Below are 21375 nucleotides of genomic sequence, written 5' to 3'. Positions count from 1 at the left end.
AATGCTTTTTTTTTTGTAAATTAGTCTGTTTTTTTTTTTAATAAAGTGATTTTCCCTGCTGTTCTGCGGTTCCACCTCCCTGCCAGCAGAGGCAGCACAACAACCTACTGTGTGATCATTAAGGGCCAGCATAGCCTACACACATTCTCGTCAACATTCAGTTTGAACATCCAAAAACCGTAAAGCAACATATCTCACGTCTTCTTTTCTTCTCCTTCCTGTGGTGTGTGAATCTTACAGCTTTAAACACTAAGTGTGTGTTTTTGCTGCATGTGGGGCTCGTTTAGGACCACTGGCAGGAGCAGTCGGTGGGCTCCTGGATGGTGTAGCTGACCCAGGTGGAGTTGCTGCTGCAGTAGAGCTGCACAGAGCGCCGCTGAAGCCCCGTCTCCCTGCAGCATTTGCAGAATCGAGCATATGTGTTGATGTTGTAGTTGTAGATGCTGGCTGACGGACACTTCCCATCACATGACACGATGTTCACCTGCAGGAGACAGTCAGTAATGTTGGTGAGGGGCAAATATGGGGGAAATCTCTATAGTGGGAGCAAAGCAGGATTCATTTGCTGGTGAATTAAACTACTGTAGATTTGAGAAGACTCATGCGGCTGTCCACTCTGTCTGCCTTCTATAAATAAGACATAAAAGACAATAAGTTGTGACTATGTGTCCTTGAGGAGCCCAATAAAGGGTTGTATTTACATTTTGTGACGTTCTAAGATTGTGGTGTTCAACTGAGCTATATTCATGTCTCCTGCACTGAGACCAAAAATGTGAGCAGCTAAAAGAAAAACGACCCTTTCCTCCATCTGGTGTTTGTCTTTACCCCAAAAAAACAAGTCAAGCTACTCACGCTGTGCCAGAACCACTTCACTTTGCAGTTTTAGGTACACTTAGTTAAAACTTAAAAGCAGGCCGTAAGACTAAGATATCAGAATAACTTACAGGCCTGTTGCTGCGGCAGTCGTTCTTTCTGATCGTCATTCTCACAGTCACTTTCTGACACGACTTTCCATCTTCTTTGCCTGTTCAGAATTAAAATTTGAGAAAACAAACAAAAAAAGAAAATCTGTTGTAACAAAGGTAAAATTAAACACAGCAATTAGACACAGCAAACAGCAAAGGAGTGGAGGTAGAGAAGGGAGATAATGGAAAAGTCGACATGCAAATTCAGTTTTACTTAGACTATAACATAAAAAATAAAGCTATGGATTTTAAATGATGGGTTTACAGACGAACAGCAACAAAAGAGTAAAATATAGAATCATGTAATAAGATCCACCATGCATTTCTTTCTGTGGACAATGACATCTCAGGGACAGTGTGAAGTGTGTGCAGTTTTGTGCTGAATGGTGACATCTGTTGCTGCTTTGACTGTTGAAATGTTTCTCTGTGTGTGGGATGTTTCTGTCTTATATGATAAAAAGTCATGTGAGAAACGATGTGAGGGAATGCCGCATACAGCAGCATACCAATCCTCTACAGCAGCTACAAGTTTAGTCACCATGTTCTCACTCCCAACTTGTCACACACTGTTGCCTGTTCCCCACTGAGGTAGTTTTCAATGCCCAAGATGCACCTGACGTGTTAGTCTTGGACGTGAGCTGTCTTCCACGCTTGTAATGTAACCGTCTTGGGACACATTCTCGTAGTACAAGTGGTCGAATGTATTTTATTGTCTATGTGAGTGCCTAATGGGGACTGAACTTGTGAACTTTCAAATATCAGTAAAATGAAACAATAAAACAGCTTTAAACAAACAAACCGTTAAATAAATAATGGCATAACGCACATCAACAAAAAGAGGTAGTAAAGGAAAACAAAAGACAGGATAACTGGATTTTTTTTAAGTAGGGTTGTCATTGGCAGTCAGTATACCTGCAGCAGACAGCAGAGTAGTCTCAGTAGTAGTCTAAAAAAATCATAAAAATCATAAAAACCCATAAAAAAGCCATAAAAAACCATTAAAAAATCTCCTTGATTTTTTTATGGGTTGGTCAAACTCACTCTGAAATGGTTCCTACTGACTCGAGCAGGGGTCCCCAACCCTGGTCTTGGAAGGCCACTGTCCTGCATGTTTTAGTTGCTTCTCTGCTCTTCAGTAGGTCTTCAAGTTCTGCAGCATTCATTCAAATCAGGTGTGTCAAAGCAGAAAAACGCCTAAAACATGCAGGATAGTGTTCCTCCAGGACGAGGATTAAACACCACTTTACTAGAGGTTGACAATATGGGTTTGTCAATGGCCAATGCTGATCTTTAGAAATTAGGACAGCTGAACACTAATATACAGTATAGTATTTTTTATCTGCTTTTAACTTATTGATACACTATGAAAAATATTAAAAAGAAAAACATACAAAAATTTTGTGAAAAAGCTGAGCTCTAGGGTGTGTGATGGTTATGAGTAGTAACAGCAAAGGGTTCAAAATCTCTTAGGCACCTTTCAGTTTTTTAAAAATAAAAAATGGTTTTCTCTAGTAGATATCACATCATATCTCCAAACACTGGCATAGTGTTTAATTTAAATCACTAGAGTGCAGGGAGGTTTATAGGTAGTGAGGCACTAAGTCTGACAGAATCACATTAACATATGAAGTACTTTAAAAAAAGACATATTGCTGCATATATTCTCCCATCAAATATTTTTAATTACAAAAAAATGTGAATGTGAATGCATTTTAAATTTCAAAAAGCAAGCCTGGAAAGTGAGGCAGAAAAGGCGATTGGTCACTCCTTCACTGAACGTGTCTTACAAATAAACCTGTTGTATTCATTCCAAAGCTGTTATTTTATATTAACCAGATATTTTTATACAAAAAAATTAATTTTTACTGTATGATGTAGTACCTTGTAATTGGGCCAGCTTTCAGCAGACTTAACTTGAACAACTAAAACGTTGACCAACTAATTACATCTAAGAAAAGATAAATTTATCAAAATTAAAGATTTACCTCAAGGTGTGAGCTCTCCTAGTCAGTAAGGGAGGGATACCCACGCCCTCTGCTTTACAGTGACTGTATGTTGCGAGTTCATCTCCCTGAGAAGTGTGGCTGTACAACAACCACTGGCAAAAATTATGGAATCAATCCCATTTTTCAAAATCACAATCTTCTGGTCTTAAGAAAGAATAAAAATGAAAGGAATGTAATTGTTGCAGTCAGTTACAATTACTTGTTTAGATAAAGTAGAGGAAAAAATATGGAATCTGTCAAATTTCTGGATCACTCTGTAATTTGCAATTCTAAAATGAACACCTGTGTCAGATTAAATCTGCTAATTAGTCTATCGTTAAAAAAAACTCACATCTTGGAGAGCTGTTAAACAAAGAGGACTGACATGAATTATGGCTCCGACACCAGAGATGTCAGCTTAAACAAAAGAGAGGATTATGAAACTTCTTCAAGAAGATAAATCATCTCTGAATGTTGTAAAAGATGTTGGTTGTTCCCACTCAGCTGTGTCTTAAATCTGGACCAAGTCTAAACAAACTGGGAATGTTGTAAAAGGGAAACATACCAGTAGACCAAGAAAGAATCAAAAAGTGAAGATAGAAAAAAGAAAATTCACAACAAAACAAATGAGAAACAAGTGGGAGGAAACTGGAGTCAATGTCTAACTGAACTGTAAGAAATCACCTAAAAGAAAAGTGATTTATACGCTCCAACCTGCAAAGTTGATCTGACAACAGCAATAAGAGACAGTTGGAGCCACATTGATGAAGAGTACTGTTTGTCATTAGTTAGATCCACACCTCTGAGAAACAAGTTGTTATAAAAGCCAGAGGTGGTGCAACAAAATACTAAAGGTTCAGTGTTTTTCTCATGATTCCATCATTTCTTTCTCAAATTTGAGTGATTCCATAATTTTTCCTCAACTTAAAAAGCAGTTTTGAATAATGACAACAGCAATATTTATTTAAGTATTTTATTGTTTCCTAATGCCAGAAGGCTGGAACTTTTCAAAAGAGGTAGTTTTGTTGCATATCTGATATCTTTATTTATTTAGTTCACAAAATTAAACAATTGAAAAAACATCCTCCTAAAGCACTGATTCCTTAACTTTTACCAGGAGTTGTATTCTGTTCGAAAGAGTTATCCTCTGAAACAAACCTTATTATTTTACATCTTAACTGACATATACACAAACCAAATATAAAACAAATATTATATATATTTACTTTATTTTCCTATTATGTGTGGGGTTTTGTTTGTTTGTTTTGTTAATGATGACAGGTTAGGCCCCCCTGACTGTATATACTCGTTTCAAATTCCTTTTGGGGTCTGCCAGCATTGTGACAATAAAAGCATCCTTATCATAAAGGCAAACTAGTCTCAGGAAGTGCTGGTTAACACAACGGCGTAGTGTTATGTGTAATAAGATGTGACTTCCTTTTAATTGGCTTAGTATGACCAGATTTGGTTGATGCCAATTACTGACCCAAAAAGCAATAACTGACCAACCAATCAAGGTAGCTCTAATATTTAAAATTTAAAAATCCAACAAGATGTCTGTAAGCTATTTAAGGACTCTGTTATGTGTTTAATCATAAGTTATAAAAGTAATTTTAGTGCACATCAAAGCAATAGTCGGGCAAAGGTAGAAAAAAAATGAACACAAAGAAAGTAAAAAGCAGCAATCCCAAGACTGAACTCAAATGTGAAACCTACTCTTGGGAGCCATGTGGAAAAACTCCTACTTACTCTTTTTACCTCATGACCAAGCATTAGTATGTGACAAGTTGGGTATAAAAATGTGTTGGTTCGATGAAAAAGACCCCAAACACTAAACCGGATCTGGATCTACAGAGACATGCAGACATCTACGGCCGACTACAAGGCCACTACCAACAGTACATTGTTGACAATCAACAATGCACTGCCCAGACAGTGCTAATGGGAAGGAGTTCTGTTGTTTGCATGATGCACAGGGAGGGAATAGAGCTAAAAACATGCGTCCTCTCAAGTGTGACTTCATTGTTTTTGGCCTTTGTCAACATTGTTTCTTTGTTTGTTTCAAAAATTGAAAGTCACAAAAAATGGCTTTTAGATGCAACAAGAGCAGCATCGCCATTTTTTTTTCTTCAGATTTTTACTCCATAAAGGCCTGAAATAGGACAGCAGTTGAGAGGGTGTTTATGCTGAGGGGTGTAGGTTGCAGTCAGATTTTGGGCTTTTCTGTAGGTTTCTGTTTTTATTATTTAAGGGGAGTACATTGTTGAATACCAACAATGGCACTAACAAGCCTTGTTGTTGTTGTTGTTGTTGTTGTTGTTGTTGTGGTACCTTTTTCACAGTTTGTGTTATCAGTGGGAGTCATTGGACTAACAGGGAGGGGGAACAGATGGAATCCAGTACCTGGTGGGATTGGTACATGATGGTAAGCTGCAGTACATTAACCACAAACCCACTTGCATGTAATTAGATGCTTTTCAGTGAGAGGTTGCTTCGTTGTTTAACTCTTAAACTCATTGAAAAGCACACTGACAGGTGTCTCAGATCTGAACTAGCAGCAGACAAACGTAATGGAAAACAGCTGGGATCCAGATGTGAGCCAATTCAGTTCATATGTTAGAGGATTTTGAACTAAAACAGAGAAACTGAAGAGCAAACATGTTTTAAACATGTGAAGCGGCAGGCGAAGGAGCTCTTCAGAGTCAGCTGCAGCCTACAGCGCTACACTAACTACAGAACTGCTGCTACGCTCAGATCAAATACTCACACGTCTTGCAGCATCCATCCATGTAACTTACAACAGTTCCACCAATCTGAGAGTAGATGAGAGTTAAAATGTTAAAACAGAGATAAAGACAGGTCAGAGATTGGATGGAAATAGTTTTTGAAGACTGATATGATTTCTTAAAAATCTTTTTTGTCAATGGCTCTCCAGCCTTTTGTGTCAACTACCATACCATACATGGAAAATAAAGTATAAAGCAAGTCAATCAGTTTTCATCCTTCAGTGGAGCGAGAATGAGACGTAATTAACTTATCTAAAGATTAAGGTTCTTACAGGTTGCTCTAATGCACATGTGTCAAACGCCATTCCTTAGGGGGGGAGCTCTCCTGCATGTTTTAGATGTCTTCTTGCTTTAAAACACCTGCTTTAAATGAATAACTTGTGAAAGTGCTTCTGGAGAACTTGATGATTTGGTGAGGGGGTAATTAAACCATTTGAATCAGGTGTGTTGGAGCAGAAAAACCTAAAGGTCCCAGGACAGTGGCCCTTGAGGCCTGGGGTTTGACACCCCTACTCTAAGGCAAATCCATTAACAGATCCATCAAACGTGTTAATTTATATTTGTTAGTAATACAAATTATTTCTTTGTATTTAACTAAAGCATCGCTCAAATTAGAAAGGGTACCATTAACTAATGTAACTGACTGTTGTAGTAGATTTTTAGAGCCATTCAGTTGACTACAGTATTTAGAGGTTGAAAGTTTGGGGTTCTGAGGAGCTAGAAAGAGACGAGCAAAGTCTTCCTCCTTGACTTTGTATCTATTCTGAATCCTAATGTAGATAAATAAGAGCCAAAAACACCCTGGATCAACAAAACTAATTCAAATTAAACAACTTTCACAAGCAGTTTTACCTTTAAAGCCTTCACTCATAAAAAACATTTACGCTTTTTGTTGTTGTTGTTGTTTTATTTGCAACAAACAAAATATTGTAGATGATCCAACCAATCAGCTGTGTAATAAAATGAACAAATCCTAAATTCACTGATGTACAGGATACCGATCCATATTATGAATAAGATAAACAGCTTGAATTAGACTGAGAAACCCTGATTTTTTTGTCACTCGGCTTATTCAAAGTTGGTGTTAAAAACAGTCTATAAGGATGTTTCATCATAACTGATGATAAACTCACATTGGCTGTGCGACATGTTTGTGTGTGCTGCTGACCTTTATACACTCAGTTTCATTGAAGGGGGGGCAGCTGAAGGAGTAGGAGATGAGCGTCGGTCCGAGCAGAGTGTCGGTGCAGTCAAACTTCATGCAGTTTGACACCCAGGACTTTCCTGGCTGAAAACATCAACATCATCAGCTGAATTGCTGCAGCTACGAGGCAGTTTGGATGCAGCTCTAAAACTGAGCTAGGCCTCGAACATTTAAGATCAATTCACAACATTTTATAAAACAAGATTATTTTCTCATTGCAGTTTTAAACTGGGATGCAACTAGAGTTACTCTGTAGTTTGTAGTTTTCTAAAATCTTTGGTCACCTGCCAAACAATTTATTAACCACATTTATCAAGTTTAAAAAATATTTTTTCTGGTAAATTTAACATGCATAATTAAACATACTGAAAATAATACATTTTATTATATAATGTATTGGATATATCACATTGTCACAATTTGCATTACAAATATTTCTGTCCTGTTTTGGTCTTTTGTCATCACTTAGCTGAGGAAGTAAAAGCATACAAAGCATCTGCCACTTGGAAACGCAAAAAAAAGTAATTTAATGAATTTTTATTTTTAATATTAAAACACTAAAACAAGTTTTATGTTTGTTAAATAGATTTACCAGGTTGGGATTACTGTTGTTATAGAAACAGTGGTGGTGTAATTTTTATTTGTATGAATATTTAGGTACCAGAGAAGGTCTTTCCTACCTTATAGAGCCCTGTGGTCCCATTTTCATGCTGATAAAGGCAGGAAATGTTTTTACAAACACCACAGCATGTTGACTGATCTTTGGGAGGCACATAGATCTGATTCTGAAACAGAAAAACATTCAGCTTTACGACACAAACAGAACCTTTGCTGTCAGTGTTATTATAATTTCCTTTTCAATGGTTTATCTGAGTTGTGGTGTACACCAGGGATGCGTCCTTGTCATCTTTTTGTTCTCTATTTATATTCATCCTGTTGAACAGCTGAGAATCTACATCAGCATCTTGAACAGCTTAATCAGACCCATGATTAACTTTATCATGTTGCACAGATGACACTCAGCTCGTCGTGTTGATAAAATCTACAAATATCTGGGGCTTAGCTGATTACATAGCTTCTGTTTCTAAATTTAAATCCTGAGTAGCTATGATTTTGTTTTAAAATTAAAGTCAAGCTAAGGGTCAATCTGTTTGTTTTCCTAAATTCTTACCCATCTTATTGGTTTTTGATCTCACTTTAATTCATCATTGCCACCCAGGATGCAGAAACCCAAAAATAATATTTGGTTCTAACTTCAATTTCAATGCTCAGGTTGTTTGAAAATGTTGTTCAGTCTTGGGGATTTTTCTGTCTTTGTCAAATCTTGCCTTGAATATTTCATGCAAAAGAGACTCCAGCCAGTTGATTCAACGTGCTAAAGATCATCATTACATTTTTAAATTTAATTTATCACCTTTTCAATATAAAAATGATCTTGCTACTAAATAAAGACTCACTGACCCTTTATGTACCCCCTCGACCACTAAAATTAAAATGTGCCTCCATGCTGACTGATTATTCTTATTTTAGCTGAAGTGTTTCTGATTCTAATTGAACTAAATAGTTTTCAGAGCTTCCAGCAGCAAATTAAAGTTTCAAATTCTTTTCATCCAGCCATGGTCAAAAGCAGCTAAATATGAGACAACTTTGTGTAATCCTCTTACATAACAGGATGTAAAGTTTGCTGCCTAATTCTTTATTTAGACACATTATGTATTCATTTCACAGGCAGTAAGGCAGCTGAATTCTCTGTTAGCAAAATGACAATAAAATACTGCATACAGTGTTTATTGTTCCTGAGCCAGGGGTGGCTCTTAAAAACGAGCCAAAAACTACTTTAGAAACTGCAAACCATACAGGGCTTTTATTAGGGAAAAAAAGTGAAGAAGACAAAGGCTAAAAGACAAGATTTTCCCTGACTCTGTGCACAGGTGTGGGTCTTACTGGCTGGCAGTGGGTGGAGCAGTTGACGGTGGAGGTGCGCAGCAGGTAGAAGCCGCTTGTCGGGTCGAGGATGCGGCTGCACTGCCGGCTGTAACACAGACCGTTGTCTTCATGTTCCACCAGAGTCTGACCCGGTCGCAACACTCCGCGCTCACCAAACACACACACAGCCTCTCGCACTGAACACACACACACACAGCAGACATCAGAGGTCAAAGGAATTCTTTTTGTGTTTTTTCCAGGTTTTATTTGTTTGTTTCTGTGAATCACTTCCTTTACTTTTTGGATTGGGTAATGATTTCTGGGATGAAAGAAGTGCTGTAGCTGCAGGACGTGGCCTAAGTCACTTGTCTGAGTGTCTGCGCAGAACTCACCACACTTGTATCTTTTGCAGGCACAATGGTTCTGTGGGTCAGACAAAAAGGCCCGGTCTAGCTGTGCAGCTTCTCCCTGCAGAACAAAAATAATCAAGTCCTCATAAATGTAGTATTTTGTCAACAACAAACTGCTACGTGTACGTGTATACAAAGAATCAAAGGTTTATGTGGCTCAACACAGCTCTTTTCATAAGCTGCATAGTACCAGATAGATGCTATACAAGCTTGTTATACATAAAAGAAATGAGGTTCAGAAAAAGTGAGGTATTTCGTGTTAACTGAGAGGCAATAATCTACCATTCCAAATATCCTGTTCGGGTTTTGTCTTTATTGGAGTGTACATAGCTGACACAATTGTTAATCTTTATAAGAAAACATCTTCTCTCTTTGCCTGCACAGATTAAACACAATTTTGAGTGTTGGTTTCTCCTAAATCTTTCTTTGGAAGTTAGAGTTATTGCCATCAATATGAATATCTTACCACGCTTCTTATATCTATTTCAATGTGTTCCAGTTTTTCTCCCTTTTTTTCCATAAGGTCAATAGTCTGATTCTGGATTTCATTTGGAACAAAAACCCACCTAGGCTGTGTCATCAAGTTTTACAGAGGTCCACTTGTACTACTACCAGGCAACTAACATAAGGAACCTGAATTATTGGGTTCAGTTTGAGGAGAATGGATTCCCCATTATGAGTAGTTATGAAAGTGAATTTAGCTCATCTAGTAGCATTGAAAGCTTTATTATACTCGTCACTCTTCTACTTCTAGCTTCACAAAGAATGTGATAGTGGCTGCCTGTTTTTAAATCTGGGTTCCTTTTTGAAACAATTTAGATAACATTTTCTCTAAGTGGGCTCGGTTAGGTATGAAACCATGAAGAGATTTGTATGTTCATTCTTTTGTTGCTTTTTTTCGACAGCTTTTGAAAAAAATCTTTCTCCCTAAATAACATTGTTTCCAGACACCTTTAAGCTCAACATTATGTCCGTAGATCTAACCTCTCACCTTGAAGTGTTTCTGCAACCTCTCCCCTCATTGAGAGGAGCATTCTCTTCTATATATTTAAACCTTTTCAACTTTTTAAATCCTTCCCCTGTGTTAAAAACTTGATGGGACACAGACTTGGGACTGATGATTTCCGTGTCCCCTCTATGTGAACGATGTCAACAGGCCACAGCAAATTATTCATATGTTTTGGAACTGTTCCTCCATGAAGAGGTTCTGGTCTGAATTTTTTTTTCATGTTGTCTAATGTAAGTAGAGAGGATATCACTCCTAATGTCTGACCTGCCTTGTTCAGAGTGTTACCTACTTCATTTGCTCTCTCTCTCCTGATAAAAAGAACTTAATAGTAGTCACAAATCTGCTTGTCAGGAGGCTAAAATCGTTAAATTGGAAATCTGCAGCTCCATCTACATATACAAGCTGGATTAGAGAGGTCCTTTATTTTCTTAAATTGGAAAAAGACAAGGCTGACTTTGACTGGTAGAGCTGTATCTTTGACATAGGGCAGAAAGGGACCCCAGGTTATTTCAGAGGTGCAGGACGTCAGATCATCCTGGACCCCTGCAGAGTGTTTTTTTTTTTATTTGCTTTTCTTATATTTGTCTGTTGGACTAGGTGTCGGGATGTAGGAGAAGTTTGTTTGGTATTGCTAACTGTTTTTTCTAAATTGTAAAATTTAATAAAGAGATGGTTTAAGAGATGAGATGCATCTTTTTTTCTTCAAATTTTGTATTTTTAGAAACGTTTTTATGAAAGATTTATCATTTGAAACACATGCTTCACACCTAACCCTCCCTCAGTTTTCTTCAAGCAAAAATAACATTAGAACAAAAAAAAAGAAGAAACAAATACTGACGTTTTCACACTGAGGCTGAATAATAAAGCTCAGGACATACCAGGCCACATTTTGGGGAGATGATCTTTTCACAGGAACACTCTAAAAAAAATAGAAACATGAACATCTTGTTTTTATTGTTAAATCTCAATCTTACATCTGAGCGGCAGCAGCCTGTGTGTTATGAATCCTACCACATGTTTGGTTGGGACAGCATCGATCTGGGCTGGACACAGACACAACCGACATCCCAACAGGACAACTCAGCTGAGGACACCTGTAGGGCTGACATACTGCACACACAAACAAAAAATATCTATAAATGACTAGAGACTGGACAATTAAACGTAAATATTAAAATATTTATTAAAGTTAATAACTCAGTTTAAAACATATATAAACCAGAAGACACTAATGTTTAAAGTTATTATTTTAGGCTTAAACTAGTATAAAGTTTAAATATTTGTAGATATGTTTAAACATTCAGAAGAGGACACTGGAATAAACACCAAACAATTATCATGTTTCAGCAGTTTTAGGACAAAGTCAGCACACATTATTTATTCAGTTCAGAACATATAAATCAGTTTGCAATTTTCACAAATTGCAAGACAAAAAAATCTGTTCTCGGTTACATGGTTACATACAGTTCACTTTTGTCAATTTTGTATAACATGATTATTACATAGAACTGCATGCCTATTTGTAAAAGCAAGTAATAGCAGCAGCAGCTAGCTGCAGCACTCCCAGTGCACCCTGGGGCATTTAAAGCAGGAGTATCATGATATTCCTGCTGGAATAACCATGTTGTGTAAAACTGAAGGCAGTGTAAAAGTTTATAAAACAGCAGTTGGAAGAAAAGTTATGATTTTTTTAGGACTGAAGTTGTTTTAAGATGCCAGAAATGCACTTTGGGCTTAGTTACATTTTACTAAAAAACAGTGTGTATGCAAACGTATTCACCACATTGGTAGGCAGGGCAGCATCGATCTGTGACGTTGCTGTCGACAGTCAGCACCTCACCATCCAGGCAGATAGGACGCGTCTTCACACAGGAGGAGCACGCTGGAGGAAATACACAGTGAATTTAACGTCACCTCTTTTAATTTGCTGCTGATTGGCTGATGGTAAACGTGTCACAGCACAGCAGAGGATGAACTGACTGCAGATGTGAGCGATACAGCAGCTGCCGTCGGCTCTGGTGGCGATCAGAGTCTGGTCGTCTCTGCAGGTGGGGATGATGGTGGACTCACAGAGGTCAGGATCACACTCTGAAACACCAAAATCGCAAGGAACATGGAGATCAGCCAGTTTTACTTTGTCTACGAATTATAAAACAAACTATTGAAAGTTTAAGAATTAGTACCAATAATTACCTATAAATTGTGCATAAGTAATTAATAATTTAAAGGTGTCAGGTTGTTTGTTTGTGTAGTTGTGATTTAGTTATAGATTTAATCAGTCAAATGGAAACTCACCACAAACGTGCTCTGGACAGCAGGAGTCTGATCTGTAGTACGACACCAGCTTCTCCCCATATTTACACTCAGGAGGCAGCTGGTCACACAGGCTCTGGTTACACACTGCAGAGTCACACATTTGAACATTACACTGTTGTTTTTTATTTACTATTTCATGTGATTAACTGGGATTTTTATGTTTAAGAATTGTTCTTGCGGTCTTACTGCAAATTTTGTGTGGACAGCAACTGGTGTCGTCGGCCATGTTGATGATCATCTCTCCTGTTCGATGGCACACAGGCGCCGGCATGCTGGAGCAGTTGAACTCCACGGGAACGATGGTGTCGTTGTCACAGCGGTACATGCAGCAGCCATCCTTCGAGGCTGTCCACACCTCTCCGTGTGCACGAGGAGCACCAGAGCCATCGGTGCAGGCTGCAGAAACGTGAACACTGCACCTCAGATACAAAACACTTGGATTATACTGAATTTACTAAAAATTATAAAATGTAAATGATTTTTTGACTGGTTTCAGTGTGTACTGTACATAATATACATAAATTCATATTTGATCAATGGCCTTCAAAGTGGAGCGCTGCTGGTTTACAACTGCTTTTAAATATTTTATTATCACCCAGTTGTGTCAACTTTAGTTCACAGTTTACTCCTTAAATAAACTTCAAAAAGAAACCAATAAATTCTTAGCAACTGTTTTTATTTGTGTTCTTGCTGACTGTCTGGAGAAGTGGGGAGAGATTTTTTAGGGTGTTTTTCTTTTGGTTCCATTAAGGAATCAGGTGGTCATATAAATTCAATTTTGTGTATATTTGTTTGAGGCCCATATGTGTAACAGCTTAATAGTCAAACACATAATTTGACAGATTCTGAAAAGAAAAAAACAAATGCTTACAATAAGGTGGATAGTTAACAGTAGGAAGAACTAAGGGCTCAGATTATTTTAGGCATCCTCCAAAATTTGTCTTTTGTTGTTGGGATGCTTGTTAATAAGACACTAATACAAACCAAACAAATAGCAACCCTATCATGTAAGGCCACAGAACCTTTTAGCACCAGTACCTTGTGAAAGGTACTGTACATGGTACTTTGTCAATGTGCAGGACAACGCTGTGCCTAATGGCTTGAGCTGGAGTCCCGCAAATTCAACCATTTGAATCAGGTGTGTTGGAGCAGGAAAACATCTAAATCATGCAGGTCAGAGGCTCCTGAGGACCAGAGATTGCATGTAATTGAATTTGATATTGACCTTTCAGGTTTTTGTATAGCATCCTGAAATGGCTCTTGTTGTAAATTGGTACAAATTTAAAAAACCCAATTGAACTGAATTAAAACTTATCTATGATACATGATATATATACATGATTGTTATACATGATTGTTTTTTTTTATTACCCAATTCACATTTTATTATTAAATAAAAATGCACTTTTGTATAAAATATTTCAGTTTGACAAAACTGAAAGGAGGTCTTACCACATTTCTCGTGGGGGATGCAGAGAGCAGAGTACGGCCGGTGGAGGAGTGTTCCCTCTGGGCACACACAGCCCTCTGTCAGACCTGAACACTGGTCTGGATCAGAGTCGAAGTCGTGGTTTGGACAGGACTGAGATGTGCAAGCCGGAAGACAGGCCTGATATTGCAGAGTGTCCGGACATGCAAATGCTGCGAGAAGAAAAACCCTGTCAGTGTCTCAAATACTTCTTTGTAAACAGAAAACAGCAAGATTAATATATTCTCAAAATTTAGGAACAAGATGGGCCTGCTAGAATGCAACAGAGTTTCCCAAAGCAGCTATAAAGGTTTGTTTTACTGAAACAGAAATCTTACGACAGTAATCTGGACTCCTCCACTCAATGCAGATATTAAACTTATGGCACGACGCCACATAAGCAGCCAGAGCTATACACTGATTGTTGACATATTCAGAGTCTCGCACCCAAACCTCACAAAACAAGCTGGGAGGCACCTGAAAGCAAAGAAATAATCATTTTAAAATTACTAACATATGACATACTTCTTTAGTTTCATTCTTTAAAATGCATCTATTCAATAAACTCTAAGTAGTAAAATATCATTCGTCTCGGATCCGTTCTGGGTCTCAGACAGACCTGTTTGCTATTTCAGAACCAGGTTGGTATCCCAATAAAATCTTGGAATAACAAAGGCTTTAAACCAGTTTAAAGTTGGCGTAACATACAAAGGCGTGGCAGGAGGTGAAGGCTGGGTTCTCCAGCATGGCGAGGCAGTGGGAGCAGTCACTGGTGGAGCAGTTGTGTTCACGACGACGGCTGTAGCTGACGTAGCTGGTGGTGTTGGGAACCTGCCAGCTGTCGATAAACAGAGCCTCGCTTACACCCAGGGTGGTTCCGTTGGGCAGGGTCATATCGTTGGTTGGGTCTCCATCACAGAAGCCTGAGGTGTTTAAATAAGAAGGTTAAAAAAAAGTGACAAATGTTACCTTAAGATCAACTAGTTATTAATTTTTTAGCTACCAGAACATCAAACACAATATTTTGAAAATGTATTTAATGAGGGCTGCACATTTAATTTGTCAGTCTGTATTTAAAGGTACTCATGGCACACTATAAAAACATAAATAAGGTTATCTTAAACTATGTCAAATTATGAAGTTTGAAAGAGTTTACTCCATAAAGGTGGCTTTGCTTTTTCTTTAAATTGCAAAATCAACAACAAAAAATATACTTTGCTCAGCTTATAGGTAATAGGGTCCTGAAACACGCATTTCTTTTCTTTTTTTTCCACGCCTATTTTGGCTGTGTAGGATTCCTGGATACATCCTGGATCCATAGTAAATTCGTCCAGTAACTCTCTGTTGACTATGTTGAAATATTACAGAATTTTCATTTGACCAAAATCTATATCTAACATTTTAAAATTTTAATTGTTCTTATACAATTGGATATGATTTGTTGACTTAAAAAAACAGATTAAAAAAAGGGGGAAAAAAAACACAAAAAGGGATTAAAAGACAAGCATCTTTTCACTTTGACTTTGGGAACTATAGTAAGTGAACTATTTCTTGTTGGCTGCAATAAGTGTTCACTCCTAAACAGAAACCTAAAAACATTGGCTTCACTCTTACCACAGAGGCCCATAGTGGGAAGCTTCTTGTTCGAGCTGTCAGTGTCAATCACCATCATGCCGGTGCTGTGATACCACTGCACCTTCAGACCACTCGGGCTGCGGATCAGGTACATGTTGCCCGTGTCGTAGATCTCAAAGCCATGCTTTTTAAACCGGGGCCTGGCGTACCGGGAATTAATGTAGAGCTGATAGGAAACAGAAAATGCATGTTGCCAAACAGATTTAATCTGAGAAATTCTAGTTTGAGAAAGCAAAAAGTTGATTGTCTCTTACTCTCCTCTGCAGCCTGTCGATGACGACGTGGTTGGATTTATGTGTGATGTTGAGTGAGACCAGACACAGGTTGGTGAAATTCCACATGAGCTTTGGAAATCAAATCAAATCAAGTAAATCCAGTTGTAAATCAGTCAGCTTTAAGTACGTTAAGAAAACCTGATAAGTGAGCTGCTGTGTCTCACCGGTGACTCCGAGTCAGCTGAACATTCCTGAACCAAAACGCTGAGGGTCTCATTGGACAGCTGGGTCACAACATATGAAGCAGCCTTGTAGATGGCAAAGCTGTTCCCATCGAATGTGATCACATTCAGATCAGGAAACATTGAGCATCGACCTGCAACACACACAGTAAATATTAAGATGGTTAAAAAAGTAATCTGCTGCTTGCAGACATCTGAGGGAGACATTTTAGGGAATTTATCAAAAGGTTTCTGTATTTCCTTACATGGACAATCCCACTTGGGGCAGCACTTGTCTCCGTTGACCTGAACTGCAAAACCAAGCAGGCCACAGTTTGGAGGTTCAGCTGTGAAGGGGCAGCTCTGGGATTTGTTGAACAGGACAAGCTGGTTGTTGACACAGATGTACCTTGTGCACTCATCAATAATCTCTGCATAAGGAGGCTGGATAAGCAACAAAACAAGACACTGAAAACCCAGGAGGCACAAAGCAAGGATTTGGTCAGAAATTGCCAATTAGGGAGCCTTTAAGGGTCAAAACAAACAGCAGTGTATGACACACTTTAAAAAATATGACCCTATTATTTTCAGGGATGACCCTACTTATTTACAGTATGCCACAAATTCACTTCTTGCATGGAACATTCAGGCTCCCATAGCAACCCCATCATATATTTAACAAAGTTTATTAGATGCCGGAGTCTCTTTCAAAGCATGCAAATTTGAACCCTTTTGGCTTTCCATACCAAATACAATTTATAACCTACTTGGCTTGCCACATATATCATATTTTCCAGACTATAAGGTGCACTTAAAAGCCATCAATTTTCTCGAAAAATGACAATGCATCTTATAATCCGGAGCGCCTTATATATGTCAGAAGTTGTAATGTTTTAGTATGACTTTGGTAAACTACAAAGCTGCACTGCTTGCAGCATTAAGGCTCAGTTATAGTCGTGCTTTGTAGTGTCGCGCAGGGCTCCATGCATGGCGCGCAGACTGCACGGTGTAGGCATTTATACTTGATGCTCACGTCGGTGCAGTATTGTCCGAAAAGACGGGGCTGTTTCGTTTCGCTTCATGCTCCTTATAGTCCAGTGCGCCTTATATATGACAAAAGTTTGAAAATGGACCATTCATTGACAGTGTGCCTTATAATCAAGTGTGCTCTATAGTGCGGAAAATATGGTACACCTCACATTGTTCCCCACTCCTTCCGTTCATGAGCACTAGGACTGCAAAGCTTGATTTGTTAAGGATGGTCTTCATTCTCATCTGAACCGGTCATTCTTGCTTTACTTTGTGGGTGATTTAAATAGTACTTTGTTCTACTCTTTCATTCGCTCTTGGTAGTTTGAAAAAGCTTTTAAAAACATGTGCGCTGTCATGTAGCTGGGAGCAGTAGTTACCTGCGACATGTTCTTTGGATCTCTTTATCCTCCCCTGTTATGTGTACTGAGACAGTTTAGTACAAATACATGTATCACTACACATCTAATACTTATACAGTTGCTTTTACCTCACATTTGCATGATGTACTACTGTTAATTCTAGTATGGCAAAAGTAAGTTTGGACTTATCAGAAGCTCAAATTTTAATCCAGCTAAATAGTACACCTGCCACCTGCTGTAATCTCCTTAAAATATTAACTCTAAGGATATTTAGGCTGTATATAATCAGCAAACTACTGCAATGTTACCTTTGAGAGCTGTTCTGCTAATTTCAAGACATATACAGTCAGTGATCAAAGTTTGTTCCATGTTTGTTTGAGGTACCAGTTGATGCTGCATTTTTGCTGTGTTTTGACTTAACTTTAAATATTTCATCCCAGTTAAATTCTGTGTTGTTTCTGAAGGAAGCTGTATTAGTGAACTTACTGTGCACATCCTCATAGGGGGTGCTGTTACAGATGTTGATCGCTCTGCTGAGTGGCTTGTTGTTTCCCGCGGTGTGTGAACAGAAGTCGAAGCTGAAGACATCATTTCACCTGGACTTGCATGACTCCATTGGACCGTGGTGGCTGATGGTGGGGAAGTCATCTCCACCCATTTACCTGGAGTACTAGCTTCATGGGTGGAGACAATTATATCAGGTAGTTGGGATGTGGCTGGCTGTACATCCACCTCTTTAGTTGATAGTGTCCTCTCAGGTGTGGTTGACTCTCTGGCAGGGACAACTATTGATGATGTGGTTGTTGTTCGTGTAGGAACCAGCACCGAAGTTGTTGTGGTGGTCAGACGAGGACTTGGTGCAGATGCGTGAACATGTTCAGTCATGTTTGCTGACATGATGGTTGAAAATGTTACCCCTGATGTGGTGGCTGGAGCAACAGTTGGAGAGCCAAGAGTGGTTGATCTGGTGGTTATGGCTGAGGGTCTTGTTGCCATGGTCACCCTTGCAGTAACTGGCCTGATGGTTGTTGAAGTGGCTCTGGGTGGAACTCTTGTTGTCATGGGAATTCTGGGTGTTGTCCGGAAGGTGGTTGTCTGTACAATGGTGGTAGATGTTGTGGTGGGTGTAGCTCTTGATGTCACCAGTCGGGTTGTGAGTTTGTCCAAAACTGTAGTCACATTTGGGGCTGCTGCAGAGGTTGTTGTGTGCACTGGTGACAGGGATGGAGATGACATAGTAGTAGATTTGGTTGACACCTGCACTCTGTCCGTCACTGGTTTTTTTGTTTCTGTAATTGGCTGAATGACAACAGGTTTAAGGGTGGTGGTAACAGCAGAGGGTGTAGCTCTTGTAGGGGCTGTTGTGAGGGAGGTCTCAGGAGATCCAGGCACAGGTGAAGGTGGGGGTGTAACAAGCTTTATGGCTGTGCTGGACCCAGTTTCTGGAGTTGAAACTTCCTGTGTTGTTGTCTGAGCAGTGGTAGCTGCCACAGCAGGTGATGTTGAAGAGGTGAAAGTCAGTTTTGATGTAACTGGAGCGTGAGGCACTTCAGTAGTCTTTGTGGAAGTGACCACATGGATGACCTCTGAGGTTATCTCTACAGTAGGTCTGTAGATTGGGGTGGAGGAAGTTTTCCAATCAGGGGGACGCCATGGCTCAGAAGTTAGCTCAGTAAAGACAGGGTGGCTGTAACTCTTTGTTGTTGGTGATGGTGGTACAGCAGTAGTTTCTGTAGAAGGTTTTGTGGTGAACAGAAGACCTGAGGACATGGTGGATGTTTCTGGAACCACGAGTGGACTTGAAGTTGCCCTGCTGATGGTGGTTCTCACTGTTACTGGAACTGGCGCAGACCAGGAGGTCCTGTCAGTATAAGCTGCTGATGTAGACAAAGCAGAAGTTGTGGTGTCTGTAACCTTTGGAGAAGGAAGTGCAGCTGTTACAGTAGAAACTGTAGGAATTCTAGATGCTGGGGATTCAGGTACAGTCACTTTCTTTGTGGTTGTTTGTTGTTCTGCAGCAGCTGATGTTAAGATAAATGATGAAGTTGTAGAGAGTGTAACATGAATTAAGGTTGTGGGTAACACAGAAACCGTAGAAGTTGTCTGGTCAGTGGGGATGGTTTCTGTGGTAACAGGTTGTGATGTCTCTGTTATTTTACTGGTGGTAAAAGGTAAAACTGGTGGTAGGGATTCTGTAGTCTTTGCTGAAGTTACTGTTGACAATGATCCAGTTCCTGTCTCTATAGGAGGTGAGACTGGAGCAGGAGAGACTGTTGTGGAGCTTGTGCTCGGTAAACCAGGCCGGATGAGAGGTGGTGTTGTTGCTGTTGATGCCATTGTTATCTCTTCCACAGTTGTAGTTTTTGTACTGGTGCCCATTTCCACAGAAGTAATTGTACTGGAGACAGTAGTTATGTCTGAAACTACAGATGTCCCTGAGACTGGAGCAGGTACTGGACTAGAAGCTGTTGAACGTGTTGTAGTTTTTGTGGCGTCTTCTTTTTGATGCACAACAGCAGTAGTTCTGATTGTGGTTGGCCCCTCAGCAGAAGTTGTAGTCTGAGCTGCTGTTGTGGTTACAGCTGTGGTGGTGAAGAACAGTTGTGGAGAGTCAGTCAGCTTGGTGGAGGAGGTGTCAGCAGCAATGCTGCTTGTTCTGGAAGTTGTGGTGTCATATGGGCCGATGGTCATGTTTGTTGGCTTGGTTGTCCATTTTGTTGCCCCTGTTAAAGCAGTGGATGGAGCTTCTGTCACTCCAACTGTATATGGTGGCTCCACAACCTCTGGCCTCACAGCAGAGGGCTCTGTTGGGGTAGATGGAGTTCTGACAAGCTCAGGAGTTTTAGATGAGGTTGTGGTTTCACGTAACTTAGACGAGGTGGTGTGTGGGCTTACAGAAGGAATTTTGGGGGTGACTTTTACTGTTGTTCCTGTGTGTGGAGAGATGGGGAAAGCAGTGGGGGAAATGGTGACCGTCAGGGGGCTGGTGGAGGCAGCAATGTTGGTGCTTGTTGCAGAAGTAACAGAAGCAGTTGTCAGTGTTGTAAGTGGCACAATAGTTGGAACCTTAATGCCTGAAAAGAACAAATAATAGGAGTGACAGGGATCTACTGGGCTCAAAGGAGAGAAACACAAACATAATGATAACAAATAAATAAATAATAAATAATCTTATATTCGCTAATTTAAAATTCTTCTGATGTTGAAGAGCAATGGTCACTACCTTTTGATCTATGATAATATCCTATTTGGCATGCATATGAAATTATTTAAAAAAAAAATACAATTTATGCAGGAGTTAGTTGTAACACAACCTCAGAAAATTTAATAAAAACAATGCTTTAGCCAAATCTAAAATATACTATAAAAATTTTTTAAAAAAGTAGTAAGAACTAAAAATGTTTTGTTTTACCGTACTTTCTGCACTATAGGGTGCACTGGATTATAAGACGCACTGTAAATGAATGGTCCATTTTCAAACTTTTGTCATATATAAAGCACACCGGACTATAAGGCACATCGTTGCCTCGCAATTTTTGTAACTTGGCATGGACCACGCATGCCCAGCTCCATTCAAAATGGAAGATTTTGGTGCTCTAGTGGAGCCGTTTTGCCTGTATCAGCATTTATAAGATCCCTCTATGAGAGATCACAAAGATAATCAAATGGTTCAAAACTCACAGAAGGATACTGCACCGATGTACAGGTGCTGGTCATAAAATTAGAATATCATGAAAAAGTAGATTGATTTCAGTAATTCCATTTAAAAAGTGAAACTTGTATATTATATTCATACATTACATACAAACTCATATATTTCAAATGTTTATTTCGTTTAATTTTG

General features: G+C 39.2%; 1 protein-coding gene across 1 annotated transcript in view; it reads right to left on the bottom strand.

Annotated features, from left to right (window-relative positions):
• The window catches only part of otog (otogelin), a 77798-nt gene continuing 56423 nt past the window's right edge, over window positions 1-21375 (bottom strand). Inside the window, exons 36-56 of the mRNA XM_025008189.2 lie at window positions 18018-20605; window positions 16407-16584; window positions 16144-16295; window positions 15959-16048; window positions 15684-15870; window positions 14778-14992; window positions 14408-14546; window positions 14054-14242; window positions 12788-12997; window positions 12581-12685; window positions 12266-12373; window positions 12066-12167; window positions 11297-11395; window positions 11164-11204; window positions 9259-9334; window positions 8885-9063; window positions 7621-7725; window positions 6905-7024; window positions 5718-5763; window positions 945-1024; window positions 1-484 (exon numbers count right to left, since the gene is read on the bottom strand). Coding sequence (XP_024863957.1) covers window positions 284-484; window positions 945-1024; window positions 5718-5763; window positions 6905-7024; window positions 7621-7725; window positions 8885-9063; window positions 9259-9334; window positions 11164-11204; window positions 11297-11395; window positions 12066-12167; window positions 12266-12373; window positions 12581-12685; window positions 12788-12997; window positions 14054-14242; window positions 14408-14546; window positions 14778-14992; window positions 15684-15870; window positions 15959-16048; window positions 16144-16295; window positions 16407-16584; window positions 18018-20605 — 5210 coding nt within the window. The 3' untranslated portion in view covers window positions 1-283. The remainder of the gene's footprint in view (window positions 485-944; window positions 1025-5717; window positions 5764-6904; window positions 7025-7620; window positions 7726-8884; window positions 9064-9258; window positions 9335-11163; window positions 11205-11296; window positions 11396-12065; window positions 12168-12265; window positions 12374-12580; window positions 12686-12787; window positions 12998-14053; window positions 14243-14407; window positions 14547-14777; window positions 14993-15683; window positions 15871-15958; window positions 16049-16143; window positions 16296-16406; window positions 16585-18017; window positions 20606-21375) is intronic.

The sequence above is a fragment of the Kryptolebias marmoratus genome, linkage group LG15, assembly GCF_001649575.2.
Source record: "Kryptolebias marmoratus isolate JLee-2015 linkage group LG15, ASM164957v2, whole genome shotgun sequence".
NCBI lineage: Eukaryota > Metazoa > Chordata > Actinopteri > Cyprinodontiformes > Rivulidae > Kryptolebias > Kryptolebias marmoratus.
Note: the sequence above shows the minus strand (reverse complement) of the source record. Positions and strands in the feature narration are given on the sequence as shown.